Source organism: Miniopterus schreibersii (genome assembly GCF_964146895.1).
Source record: "Miniopterus schreibersii genome assembly, chromosome: 2".
Taxonomy (NCBI): Eukaryota; Metazoa; Chordata; class Mammalia; order Chiroptera; family Miniopteridae; genus Miniopterus; species Miniopterus schreibersii.
This window is the reverse complement of record NC_138102.1, coordinates 136,851,378-136,864,361: the sequence shown is the minus strand read 5'-3', so window position 1 is coordinate 136,864,361 and position 12,984 is coordinate 136,851,378. Positions and strand designations below refer to the sequence as shown.

Sequence of the window (12,984 nt, the reverse complement as noted above, 5' to 3'; positions counted from 1 at the left end):
CCATCTTCCAAATGGTTTCTCCAGATACCCAAATGGCAAAGCCAATCAAAGGAAGAAACATTAAAAAAAAAAAAAAAGACCATACTTCTTTGTTTTGTTTTTTCCTGTATAAAAAAGGATCCTAATATCAAGATAAGGAAGGGGAGAATAAGGGACATACTTGTTGGTGTAAGGAAATAGGAGGGCAGGAGAAAGGTAATCCTCAAAAGGAGGGGAAGGAGGGGAATGTCATTAAGGCAGCCAGCAAGATATTCTCTGTGAGAAGTTGGAGGAAACATCTCCACAGATAAAAAGGGCACAGAGTGCCTTCTCAGTGGAGGGCTCTCCACTCAAGTGTTCAAATGAAGGTAAGTGACCGCTTCTCTTCTCTTGGTTCTGTTGCAGCCACTGCATTGCTCACTCTGGGTTACCTTCTGCCTTTTGTAGATAAGAGTGCTGCAGAGCTCGGAAGGCAGAGATTCGCTTGTGTGGGTTAAAAGTCAGCATTTCCTGAGAGGGGAGGCAAAGGCCAGAAAATCGTGAAAACAAACCCAAAAGGACTTTTGCTCACCCCCAACATGCAGGATGGCCTATTTTCTACATTCCTCTTTGTGGACAGCCAGTCACAGTTGCAAAAACTAGCCCACCCACCGACCATGATGGTTTGGGTCCCTTTTCCATTCTATTTTTCACCCCAATCTCACCCCATTCCCATGCCCAAACCCAGTACCAGCAGCAGCTGTGCTCCAGACTCCTCCATCTCAGGTATCACCGACTGCACTGGGCAGGGCCCTCTGGGAGAAAAGGCTCCTCGGGGTAGAGACACATCTCGGGGCCAGTCATCCTCTGGAGGCAGACCAATCAGGCTATGGGGAACAGGAGAACTCTGGTCAGGGGGGTCTTTCGCCAGCCTCCATCTCCAGGAGCAGAGCCAAATGCTACCAGGGCTCAGCAGTAGAAAAAGGCTCAAAATGGAAATTTTTTTCCCCCTTGCCAGTCACTTACTCAAAGATTTTGCCTAATTGGTCAGCTTCAGAGTTTCCGCAGAAGAGAGGCCTAAGGTGAGAAGGGACACAACAGTCATTTTCAAAGATATGGTAGCAGAATGGTTATTGCGTAGTGGCTCAAACAGAGTATGGAAACTAAAGGGATAAGTTCCTAACTCCAGGACATTTCAGAGCTTCTGGTTATGGACAAGGTAGTGAGTAGAACTCAAAAGAAAGAATGGGCAGGGGATGGAGGTGGTTTATAAGAGATTTGGGAAATTCAAAATAGTTCAGGATACTTGGGTCCCATACTTTCGACGAAACATTTCTGCAAAGATACAGCCAACACTCCACAAGTCCACAGGTGTTGCATATGTAGATTGCAGAAGAACTTCCGGAGCACGGTACCAGAGTGTAACAACCTAATGGGAATAAGAAGAGGGCGGGCCCTGTGGGTTACCATAAAGCAAAACTGCTTAACTGATGTCACAAAGCACATGACTTCTCGACTGCTATGGGTAATTACTCTTTTACCCCCAACCAAAACCCAATTTTAGCTACCATCTTTCTACTGACCACAGGTGTAAGTGCCATCTGGTAGCTGTAGATTCTGGCCAGGCCAAAGTCGGCCAGCTTGACTGTCCCACTACTTGTCACCAGAATATTCTCTGGCTTCAGGTCTCGGTGAACAATGCAGTTGGCATGAAGGAAATCCAGGCCTCTTAGAAACTGGCGCATCAGATCCTGGTTTGGAAGGGGGGGTACAAAGGAAATGGAAACTAGGCGCCATACCTGAAATCAAATCACAACAGCTTCTACTGCAAAGATCTCAATGTGTCTCTCATTGTCTGCCCACCCCACTCACCTTGATGGTCTCCACTGGCAAGCCTGGTGGGGGTGCCTTGTCCAGATATGTCCTTAGGTCTTGGTCCACATGCTCAAACACCAGGGTCACTTTGGTCTCCCGATCAGTTCGGGCTGTGGCACAGACATCCACCAGTCTGGCCAAAACAATGATGGGTCACTCACTGATCAATCCCTTTTGTCCCCAACATGGCCTTCCCCATTTTCTCAGGGTCCTCACTTATCTCCTGACCACCACTCCCAACATGTAGGTGTCTTTTCCCATTCACTACCCACTCCCAACCCTCCACCTTCTCACCGGACAACATTGGGATGCTCAAAAGCTTCCAGCCGCCTCAGTAAGGCCACCTCACGAACTGTGCTGATAGGAAGTCCCCCTCCGGCACCACTTCCATTGGGGACTCTCACGCTCTTGAGGGCCACGAAATGGCCACTGTGGGGATCACGGGCCTTGTACACCGTCCCATAGGCACCAACACCAATCTCAGCCACTGGCTCATATCGAGGGGTAGCCATTCTCAGATCAGAGGAGACCCTACAATCACAGAGACTCCTACCACCGAAATTCCCTTCCAGAGTTCGGATGGTATGAGCCTACAGCAACAAAGTAACTCCCGAAAAAAACATAACAAAGACACCACCACCAGCATCCCTTCCCTTCCCTTCCTTCCCCGGTCTTCCCGGAGGCCGGCCCCGCAGGTAACACAATGACTCCAGCCACAGCCCCTGCGGCCACGTGAGGCCCTAGAATAATCAATCTCTCTCCCTTTGGGACCTTTTCGCCCGGCACAAGGAAGATCCCACAAGACACACCCCCTGCATCGAAGACCCTACACCCCACCCCCTAAAACTATACCTCCCTACAGCCACAAAGGACCAGATTACACCCTGCCCCACTTCCCGCCCTCGAGCAACCCTGCGGTGACCAGCCCGCGCGAGGAGCCCCGGCGGGCGAGCAGAGCCTGCGTTCCCGGGAAGGGGCGGCACTTACTTCACCCCTTGCGGGAGCTGCGGGGCAGGCCCGTTATCGGGGCCCGGGAGCCGGTTCCCCAGGCGCCATACACTCGAGCTCTGTCCGGAGCAGCTGGACGGTACGGGCCCGACCACAGACACAGGCCGCAAGCTGGAGTGGACCCCTTACCCCCACCCTCACCATGTGACCAGCTGCCAGAGAGGCGCGCGGAAACCCGGGGGGAGGGGCGGCCGACGGACGTTCAGGGCACGTGACCAGCCACTTCTGCGCAGAGGGGCCGGGAGTGGCTCTGCCAGGTTGGGGGGCGGTGAGGAGAAAGGGGGGGGGGGAGGAGGGATGACGGCAGCCACGTGACCTGTTGCTATCCCACGTGACCTCTGGTTATGGCTTTTAGAAGCAGAGGTGTGGTTACCCCACAGAACACGTGACTACCTGCCGCTACCCAGGCGGGGTGGGGTAAAGACGAGAGAGGGTGGAGTCCGAGGCGGTGCCATGGCAACCTGGGCCACCCAGATCCCAACTCCTGGCTGCAGACCTTCTCCAGTCCCGCTCCTAGTCTCTCACTCGATATTGGGGGGCGGGGAACAAGAGGTGGTGCTGTAGCCTTTCTGCTCCACTGCCATCGGAGAACGTATTCTCATTTGTGCCTTTGTTTCATTCACTCATTCATTCAATAAATTTTTACTAAGTGCTTCCCGTGTGTATGTGGGGTTGTTTTGGGTCTGTTTTTTGGAGTCTCAGTCACTAGCCCTTTGAAGATGTGATAAGGCTATCTGTAAAGACGTAGCCAGCAGTGTGCATATAAAACAGGGAGTAAGATGATGCCCATGTGAGGGCAAAACTAGGATTAAAGGATTGATGGAAGGCAGAAAAATACAGTCGTCCAACAGGAAGAGGGGCAAGGTAATGCCCTCCTCTCTTCCCAATTTCCACCCCTCCCTAGGAGTCTTAACGCAGAGACCACCACATGCCTTCTGGCAGAGAAGTTTTCAATGATTGGGAGATAGGAATACTTGACCTTTAACGTTCTTTTCAGCACCAAGATGTTACGATATATGTGTGTATTTGTATGATACGTATGTCATAATAGACAGATGGGTTATTGTAGGGATGAGCATGTGCAGGAAGTTACCACAGCCACTACCCCAAACCATCACATTACATGAGAATGACTTGTGCCCTTCTGCAAACCTTGTGACTCATTATTTGGCGTTACTATGCTTCTTTTACTCCAGTGCTAGTTTTCTTAGCCCTTGCACCTGCCCTGAACACAAACCTTTCCCAAATGGCCTCTGCTCATAGACACACAGAAGTAGACGATGGGCAGGTTTCTCTCTGTCTTCCCTTGTCTTACTGGCTCCAACTTCTTTACTTACCTCCCAACCCTTTGGGGGGATGCAAGTAAGGGAAGGGAGGAATCTGTGCCTGATTTGTGACAACCTGTCTAAAATCTGAAACCAGCCCTGGCCAGTGTGGCGTCCTCTGGTACACTGAAAGTTTGCCCATTGGATTCCTGGTCAGGGCACATACCTTGATTTTGTGCTTGATCCCCAGTAGGGGGCGTGCCTCAATGTTATGCTCTTACACAGATGTTTCTCTCTTCTCTCTCTAAATATCAATAAACTAGTCATTAAAAAAATCTGAAACCATTTTATTACTCTATTTGTCACTCCTTCCATCCTAACTTCTATTCTCTCTCCTTTTTTTTTTGGCTAATCCTCACCAGAGGATATTTTTTCCATTGCTTTTCAGAGAGTGGAAGGGAGGGAGGGACCGAAGAGGGAAGGAAGGAGAGAGAGAAACACCAAATTGATGAAAGACACATCAATTGGTTGTCTCTCTCACACACCCCAACCAGGGGGTGGGGAGGAACCTGCAACCCGGGTACATGCCATTGACCAGAACTGAGACCCTTCAGTGCTCCACTGACGCCCTAACCGCTTAGCCACACCGGCCAGGGCAGTTCTGTTCTCTTTAATCATCTGGCTAAGGATGTAAAAATTCAAGCTTTAGATGAACATAAAGCATGCTCCCGGGCAAAACGGAAGACATGCCAGTAGAGATTCTCCCTCTGTATTCTGATAGTAAGAAAAACCTCAAGCCCTGGCAGGGTAGTTCAGTTGGTTAGAGCACTGTCCCAATACACCAAGGTTGCAGGTTCGATCTCTGGTCAGGGCACATACAAGAATCAACCGATAAATGTATAAATAAGTGGAACAAAAAAATCAATGTCTCTCTCTGTGTCTCTCATCAATCAATAAATTTTTTTAAAAAAGAAAAACCTTAAGGTCTGAACTGGCTATTGGGCTTGTGAGGTGAATGTTTCATTGGCTATCTTGTTAGAACTGATTGGTTTGCAAAACTTCTGGAAAGGTAAGTGTCTCTGAGTATGTCAAACTTTCTACACCAGCAGAGTCCATCTCAGCCTCACCTTCCACCTAAGTCCACCTCAGCTTGCTGTCTTCAGAAGTCATCCTCTAAGAAGGTGAAGGGATTAGGCAAAAAATTCCCACAAAATCCAACACCATATATGTGTGTCTGTGTATATACATATATATGCATATATATAAAACACATAGACAACAGAGTGGTGATAGCCAGAAGGAAAGGGGGGTGGGGGTAAGTGGAGGTGGTGAAGGATAAATGGGGACTGAAGAGACTTTGCTTTGGGTGATGGGCGCATGATGCATGATGCAGTGTGCAGATGATGTTTTGTTGAGTTATACACTTGAAACCTGTATGGTTTTTTGAACCAATGTCACCCCAATAAATTCAATTTTAAAAAGTCATCCTCTATGTTGGCCTAGGTTCCTGCCTCTTTCTCTGATTCATCCATCCATCCAATGCATTTAAATGCTTCATAAGAGCATTACTCTCCTTAATCACTTTCTCTTGAGGAGCCCTAGTTTGGCAGTCTGTCCCTGGTTCCATACCCTGCCTTCGGTTAATTACTCTTTTACTAATTAATTTTTTTCCCAGTGTGTTTGACCCAATGGGCTCCCCTGGAATCCCTTTTCCCTCCGTGTTGTAAAAGAGGAGAGGAAGGTTTTAAGTGTAAAGCAGAAACAGCAAAGGGGTAGAGCTCAGTGTGTGTGTGTGTGTGTGTGTGTGTGTTTGTGTGTGTGCGCGCGCGCCTGGGGGTATTTACTTCTGTGTAGTGGTGGTGAGGGTAGGAGACGGGCAGAAAAGACACCCTCCTCTCATCCCTTTAGCACTCCCGTCTCCCTCGCTCACTCACCTTCCTCACACATTACAGTCACACATTTCGTTTCTCATGCGATGTGATTCCATCCCTTACACCCTCACCTCTCCCACAGTCCCACGCCATGCACACTTTTCAGTCCTTTGTGTAAAAGTGTTTATTGCTCGAGTCTACCTCTTGCTCACCTCCCTCACACCGTAGCCCCTTGCATAGCTTTTTCTGTGCACACTCCCATTTTGCACAAGCCTCTCCCTTTTCCGGTGCACCTGCGTCTTTGGGCACCCACTCACCTTCCACCCTAAGGCGTTCACACACCTATTCTCCTACCAGCGTGCGCGCGCCCCTTTCCTGGACACTCCCCTCCCTCCATCCGCCTCGGGGCTCCCACACTCGCCCCCGCCCCCAGGGACACCTGCTCCTGCGGGGCGGGGCGCGGATGCGCAGCCGCGGCCACTACTCCTCCTCTCCCCCTCCCCGCCCCGCCCCTCCCTTCATCCCTCACCGGCTCCCGGCTCCCGCCCCGCCCGCCCCTCCCGCCCGCCGCTCCGGGGGGGTCTCCGCCGCCGCCGCCGCCGGAAGGAGCCGCCATTTGCTACCGCCGAGCGCACGGGCCGAGCGGAGCCGGAGCCGGGAGCCGGAGCGGGACTGGGGCCAGGAGGACGGCGATGGGGGGCGGCCCCGCCGCAGGAGGATCCGGGCGCGTAATCCCGGGGGCCCGGCCCGCTCCGGACCCAGACCCGCGGGGCGCGGCACCCTGAGCCCCCCTCCCCGCCCCACTGCCCGGGCCATGGCTGTCCGCCCTGCCGCCCCCGGGCCGCCAGCCCTCCAGGCCCCGCCAGCCCCGAAGCCCCGGCGGCGGCAGCAGTGAACGGCGCTCACAGGCCCGCGAAGACCCCGGCGGGGCTCGGCTCTCCAGTGCGCGCCCCCTTTCCGGCCTTGTCCTCTCCCTTCCCCCGCCGCCCGAGAGCCCCCGTGCACGCCGCCCCCCGCCCCCCGGCGCCCGGACGATGCTCAAGTCCCGGCTCCGCATGTTCCTGAACGAGCTGAAGCTGCTGGTGCTGACGGGCGGGGGGCGGCCCCGGGCCGAGCCGCAGCCCCGGGGGGGCGGGGGAGGCGGCTGCGGCTGGGCGCCCTTCGCCGGCTGCTCGGCCCGGGACGGCGACGGCGACGAGGAGGAGTACTACGGGTCGGAACCGCGGGCCCGGGGCCTGGCCGGCGACAAGGAGCCGCGGGCCGGACCCCCGCCGCCGCCCGCGCCGCCGCCGCCCCCGGGCGCGCTGGACGCCCTGTCGCTCAGCAGCAGCCTGGACAGCGGACTCCGAACCCCCCAGTGCAGGATCTGCTTCCAGGGCCCGGAGCAGGTCAGGCCCGTGCTCTCCGCGGGGCGGGGCGGGGCGGGGCGGGGCGGGGGTGCGCACCTGGGGCGCCCGGGAGACCGCGGACGGGGGCGGGGCCTGAGCCGGCTGGGCGGGACCCAGGACCCGAGTGGGAACTGGGTGAGGTTGGGGGCTTGGCTGGAGACTCCCAGAGCGAATGTCTGAGGTGGAGGGGGGTCAGGAGTCCTCGGGAAGGGGCTTTCTTCTCCTGGCAGGGCTCAAAATCCCTCTCACCCATTAAGGGGTACCGCCTTTCGCCCCCACTTCTCTCACCCCAGGGTCTTTGTGGACTGAGGTGGTGGGCAGAGGAGAGGGCTTCTGCTCCCACCTTGAAGGGAGGGGCCCAGCCGCGCCCTCGCCTCATTCATTTCCCTCCGTGGGGCACTTTTCTTCACTTCCCATCCTGCCACTTTCCGCCTCGTTCCAAAGAGTACTCTTTGTTTAAATGTTATGGACAAAGTTGTCTCGGCATAGTGCTGGGGATGTCTCTATGTCGTGAGAAATTATTCCTTGATTAAAAGGGAACACCCTCTACTCCCATCCCCAGGATTTCTCCCCACTTTTGATACTTGGGAACCCATTCCCAGTCTGCACCCATCTGTGAAATACTTTACAATAATGGAGTGGGGGAGGAGGGCATGGCTCTGAAGCTCTAACCCTAACCCTCCAGATCCTAAGGGGTAGCCTCCCATTTGGGACGCCTTAAAGACCACCCTCTCCAAATTCTAGAAGACGCAGTTCCTCACCCCCACCCCAGTCCCTTTTCATCCCTCATCTGCTTGGTCAGGGAAGTTCGACTTGAGCTCTAGCTTTTGTCTTTTACGCTGCAGCCTTAGCCTCTTGCCCTGTTTTGGGTGAAAGGCCTGAGCTTTTTTAAGGTGGGAGAATGACTGACCTGGAGAGGAGGTTTTCCTCTCCCAGAGCGGAGAGGAGTGGGGTCCGGGTGGTGATAGCTGACGGGGACCCTCGTCACTCTTCCTCCAGGGGGAGCTCCTGAGCCCCTGCCGCTGCGACGGCTCCGTGCGCTGCACGCACCAGCCCTGCCTCATCCGCTGGATCAGCGAGAGGGGCTCCTGGAGCTGTGAGCTCTGCTACTTCAAGTATCAGGTCCTGGCGATCAGCACCAAGAACCCACTGCAGGTGAGGACTCTCGGATTGGAGCAAGGGCCTTTCAGCAGTCAGAATCAGGAACCCTCCAGGGAGCCTATTTCACCCATTTACTTACCCCTCCCCACCAGTGACCACAATTTCCTGTCTTTCTATAAGTCCTCCCTTCCTTCGTTTATTTACAAAGACATTATCGGGTGCCACCTGTATTCCAGGTACTGTTCTAGGCACTGGAACAACAAAAAAGAAAAAGATGATGATAATGTCAACGATGATGATAGCAAACGTAGTGTTTTCTTTGTGTCAGGCTCTTGGTGTGTATTAACTCTTTTAACCTTCATAATGATTCTATTAGTTATATACCATTATTAACCCCATTTTAAAGATTGATACACAAAAAGAGATTTGAAAACTTGCCCAAGGTTACTCAGCCAGGAAGTGATGGAGTTAGAATTTGGAATTCAAACCTACATGGTCTGGCTTCAGAGCACTTGCCTGATCCTGCCTTTCTAAACTCAGACAGACAAATAGTCTCAAACAACGGGAGCAGCGCCACAGTCTAGGTCTGATCATGGCACAGTGGAGACGGATGTTAATCCTGCCGGAGGGTTGCAGGAAGGTTCCTGGAACACCCTCCTCTTCAGGGCCACCCATCCTCTGGCCCTCCATCTCTGTGACTTTTTGGAACCCTTTCTCCCATACAGTGGCAGGCCATCTCCCTGACGGTCATTGAGAAGGTCCAGATTGCGGCCATAGTTCTGGGCTCTCTCTTCCTCGTCGCCAGCATCTCCTGGCTCATCTGGTCCTCACTCAGCCCTTCAGCCAAGTGGCAACGACAGGATCTGCTGTTTCAGATCTGCTACGGCATGTATGGCTTCATGGATGTCGTCTGCATAGGTGAGAGCACCTCTCTCCCTTTTACCTGATGAGCAACTTCCTCCAACTCATACACTTAACTTTCTCTTCCCATTCCCTCAGCTTTATGGCCACATTTTCTTTCTTTTTTTTAAAAAATATACCTTTATTGATTTCAGAGAGAGGAAAGGAGAGGGAGAGAGAGAGAGATAGAAACATCAATGATGAGAGAGGCATTGATCGAGCTCGCAACCCGGGCATGTGCCCTGACCGGGAATCGAACCCCGATCGCCTGGATCCCAGGTCGACGCTCAACCGCTGAGCCACACCCGGCCGGGCTATGGCCACGTTTTCTACCATTGAGAGCCTTTTGGGTTATCTTGGTGCCCCTTCTTTCCCAGCTTCCCCAGGTCCCTTGCAACCCTATTTTCTCCCTCTGGAAAATCTTGCTTAAGCACCTGTAGCCTACGTCTGGGCAGCAGCTGACCCTGGATATCTTATCCCTCTTGTCCAGGACTCATTGTCCACGAAGGCTCCTCTGTCTACCGCATCTTCAAGCGCTGGCAGGCAGTGAACCAGCAGTGGAAGGTCCTGAATTATGACAAGACGAAGGACATAGGAGGAGATGCAGGGGGAGGGACGGCAGGGAAGCCAGGCCCCAGGACCTCACGGACGGGCCCCCCCTCTGGGGCCACCAGCCGCCCCCCTGCTGCCCAGCGCATGCGGACGCTCTTGCCTCAGCGCTGTGGTTACACAATCCTGCACCTCCTTGGACAGCTGCGGCCACCAGATGCGCGTTCCAGTTCCCATTCTGGCCGAGAGGTTGTCATGAGAGTCACCACAGTCTGAACCGAACTCCAGGAGTGGGGATCTTGAGTCAATACATCGGCCAGAGATGAGCTGTCATGGCTGCTGGAGTTACCACCTGGACCAGATGTTTGGGGCACACTGCCCCCACCACTGAGGATCTCTGTGGACAGCCTCAAGCTGGAGACATTGTCTGGCTTCTACTGTCCACTGGGTAGAGACACTTGGATGACATTCCAGCCCTCACTGACGGCTCCTCACACTCATCCTGGGGCAGCCAGTGGGCAAGTGGGGAAAGCAGCTTTTCTTCCCCAGAGAACCGTCTTTACCTCAGCTCCTAGGGCCTCCAGCCCCTCAGCTCTACCACAGTGACTTGATGATGGGGGAACCAATGCCAGAAGAAAGGGGCTGTAGACCCCCCCCATTCCCCACCCCATGGCCACAGGGCAGCTGGCAATAAGACTAGTATACATTGACCTCCCGTTCCCTGCATGAGGGCGGGGGGTACTTCCCCTGCCCTGCCCCCCATTGCATGGGGGGAGGGCATAAAGAATCATTTATATGCACGTGGAGACTCCTTTCTCATCTGGGGCTTTTCTGGAGGGTTGGGAGGTGTGGGGAGGTTTCTCGGCAGAGGTTACAAATCCCAAACGCAACAGTGGGTTCTGAGTTGGAGGTGTAACTCCCACTTGCTGGTGAATAATTCATGGTGGCTGCTAGATGGCAGTGTTCAGAGGTATCTAAAGGGTGGACCTACCACCTCCAAGTTGTGTGTTTAGAAAAAAAAAAATCCATTGTGGCTTTCCCATCTACCTCATGGGGTTGGAATGAGGATAAGGAAGGGACAGGCTGAACGCCACTGCAGAGGAAGTCAGTGATGGCATGAAAAGGTTTCTATGCTCGATGATGGTCCTTTTATTTCAAACAGTAGCAAATTTCAAAATGTGTTTTTCACCTGAAGTTGCGCAGAGCCTTGGAAATGTGTGTTGAGTGTCATAATAGATATGTAAATATGAGGGAAAATAGACATTGCAAGTGTGAAGGATGGCGGTTATTTGTAAGAATGAGAGCTCCTCTAACCACCTAAACAGGGGGGCAGGGGGAGGCTGGAGCTCTCCTTCTTGCTCTGGGGGTCGTTTGGATTCTTCTAGTCCTCAGGTAATGTGCTCACCCGGAGAAGGGACGTGAAGTGAACTTATTTGGAGATGGAAAGAATCCTTCCATGATGTAAGTGTCCAGCTCTGGTTTAAGTTCCTCCTATGGTAGTTTAGGGCCATAGACCTGATCCTGATGTGCCCCAGCTAGTGGTATTAACTGGAAGGTATTGTGCTTGGAGGCAGCAGCAGAGAGGGCAGTTGTCTATAGAGAAGAGGTTTGGGAAGGACTGGTTAAAATGTGGGTCAGCCTGAAGCCTTATCCCTTTCTCCTGAGGCCTTGGAGCCGTGTATTATATGAATGATTGGTGTCTTTTAGGTGAACTACTCATCAGCAATTAAATTAATTACTTCACACTTGGCTAAAGTCAGATCCAGAGGCCTTTCCTATTATTAGTCCTCTCAGGGAAGGTTCTGCTCTACCTTTTCCCTGGGGATGTTTTGAGGAAAATGCTTATCTACTAAAGATCACATATCCTTGCCTGGGTATTGGTTATCTTCTACTCCTTTCCAAAAGAAGGGGGGTGGGGAGGTGGGGGTCTTGGCTGCTGTCCATGGTGCTAGCACCCAGACTCTCCTGGGAGTGTAGATACCAGAGTTGGATTCAGATTTGAGTCACCTGGAAGTGTGGAAGTGTATTATTTCCAGGGGTCAAAGTGGAGAGGGAACTGAGGCTGAGCCCCCCCCCCCCCGGATTTTCCAGTGGAAAATTGTTTCCCCAGAGAAATAGCACTCCACATTCCCTACTTGGGCAGACAGAAGAGCCAGACTTTACTGATTTGCTATTCACAGGATAGCTGGTAGGGAGCAGATGGGAGCAAATCAGAGTGACTACTAGCGCCTATCCTGGCAAACAGGGTTCAGGTAGGTATGACACAGTTGGGTTTCCTATACCAAGCCTAGGCTATCCCCCATGATGGCCCCACATGGAAGTTTAAACAATCCCAAGAACATGGGCACATAAACACACTGGGTCCATTTCCACTCTGGGTCTTAAAACCAGGCCAAGTAAGACAGTATGTTCCTCTTCCTTTCAGCACCACTGGATGCCTTGGGATGGGGGTTGGGACCAACAATAAGTACCATCCCCTATCCTTCCCTTTTCTTAGAGATTCTTGTCCAGCAAAGGGGTCATAGAAATTGTTGCCCTCAAGTGAGCAGTCCAACTTGCCCAATGAGGAGTGTGGGTGTGCAGAATTCTCATCACGGAGTCCAGGGGAAAGAGTCTGAGAGGAGGTGGGACTTTATTCTCTCAAAGCTCAAATCTGCTAAAAATCGGGTCACTTAGGTTTGGGTTGAGTTTAGTGATAGGGGGACAGGGTTAGAGACTGAGTATAGTACAGAAGGAGTTGAGAGAAGGGACAGTAAAGGCACACAAACTTTGGTCTTTGCATTGAGCCTTGGGTATAACCTACCCTCTGTAGGTCCTACATAAATAGACACTCTCCAGAAGGTGTGGTGGCTAATGGAGTTTCTGTGGTTAGGGAGCCATGTCTAGGGTAAGGGGCTGAGGTGGTGGGGAGGAGGAAGTGTGAAGTGAAATCTCCATCTAGCTAATTGGAATGGAGTATGGAGGGAGCAGGAGGAAGGGGGACAAGTCCTGACATGGGGAGGGTAATCTGGGCTACAGAGGGAGCTGTGGGGAGTGTGCTGAGAGATTTATTTGTATGGAAGATGAGTT

At 52.9% G+C, this 12,984-nt stretch overlaps 2 protein-coding genes across 2 annotated transcripts; one reads left to right on the top strand and one right to left on the bottom strand.

The window, feature by feature from the left end:
* Window positions 1–65: 65 nt before the first annotated feature.
* On the bottom strand, window positions 66–3,108 carry CDK4 (cyclin dependent kinase 4). The gene is made up of 8 exons (XM_081127967.1): window positions 2,821–3,108; window positions 2,128–2,364; window positions 1,831–1,966; window positions 1,542–1,709; window positions 1,278–1,387; window positions 985–1,035; window positions 710–845; window positions 66–489 (listed from the first exon to the last, which is right to left on the bottom strand). The coding sequence occupies exons 2-8, from the start codon at window positions 2,343–2,345 to the stop codon at window positions 397–399; spliced, it is 912 nt and encodes a 303-aa protein (XP_080984093.1). The 5' UTR covers window positions 2,346–2,364; window positions 2,821–3,108; the 3' UTR covers window positions 66–396.
* A 3,473-nt stretch (window positions 3,109–6,581) lies between these two features.
* Window positions 6,582–11,279, top strand: MARCHF9 (membrane associated ring-CH-type finger 9). The gene is made up of 4 exons (XM_081128951.1): window positions 6,582–7,365; window positions 8,365–8,520; window positions 9,192–9,384; window positions 9,857–11,279. Exons 1-4 carry the CDS (start codon window positions 7,012–7,014, stop codon window positions 10,189–10,191), a joined length of 1,038 nt encoding a protein of 345 aa, XP_080985077.1. The 5' UTR covers window positions 6,582–7,011; the 3' UTR covers window positions 10,192–11,279.
* Window positions 11,280–12,984: the final 1,705 nt, after the last annotated feature.

What these genes read in the sequence shown, in the direction of transcription:
- CDK4 (XM_081127967.1), bottom strand. Translation starts at nt 2,345, where the DNA reads ATGGCTACCCCTCGATATGAGCCAGTGGCTGAGATTGGTGTTGGTGCC. An exon ending in GAGCATCCCAATGTTGTCCG is followed by an intron (nt 1,967 to 2,127) that starts GTGAGAAGGTGG and finishes TGTTTTGGCCAG; the next exon opens with ACTGGTGGATGTCTGTGCCA. An exon ending in GCAGAAATGTTTCGTCGAAA is followed by an intron (nt 1,036 to 1,277) that starts GTATGGGACCCA and finishes TTCTCACCTTAG; the next exon opens with GCCTCTCTTCTGCGGAAACT.
- MARCHF9 (XM_081128951.1), top strand. Translation starts at nt 7,012, where the DNA reads ATGCTCAAGTCCCGGCTCCGCATGTTCCTGAACGAGCTGAAGCTGCTG. An exon ending in GCTTCCAGGGCCCGGAGCAG is followed by an intron (nt 7,366 to 8,364) that starts GTCAGGCCCGTG and finishes CTCTTCCTCCAG; the next exon opens with GGGGAGCTCCTGAGCCCCTG. An exon ending in GCACCAAGAACCCACTGCAG is followed by an intron (nt 8,521 to 9,191) that starts GTGAGGACTCTC and finishes TCTCCCATACAG; the next exon opens with TGGCAGGCCATCTCCCTGAC.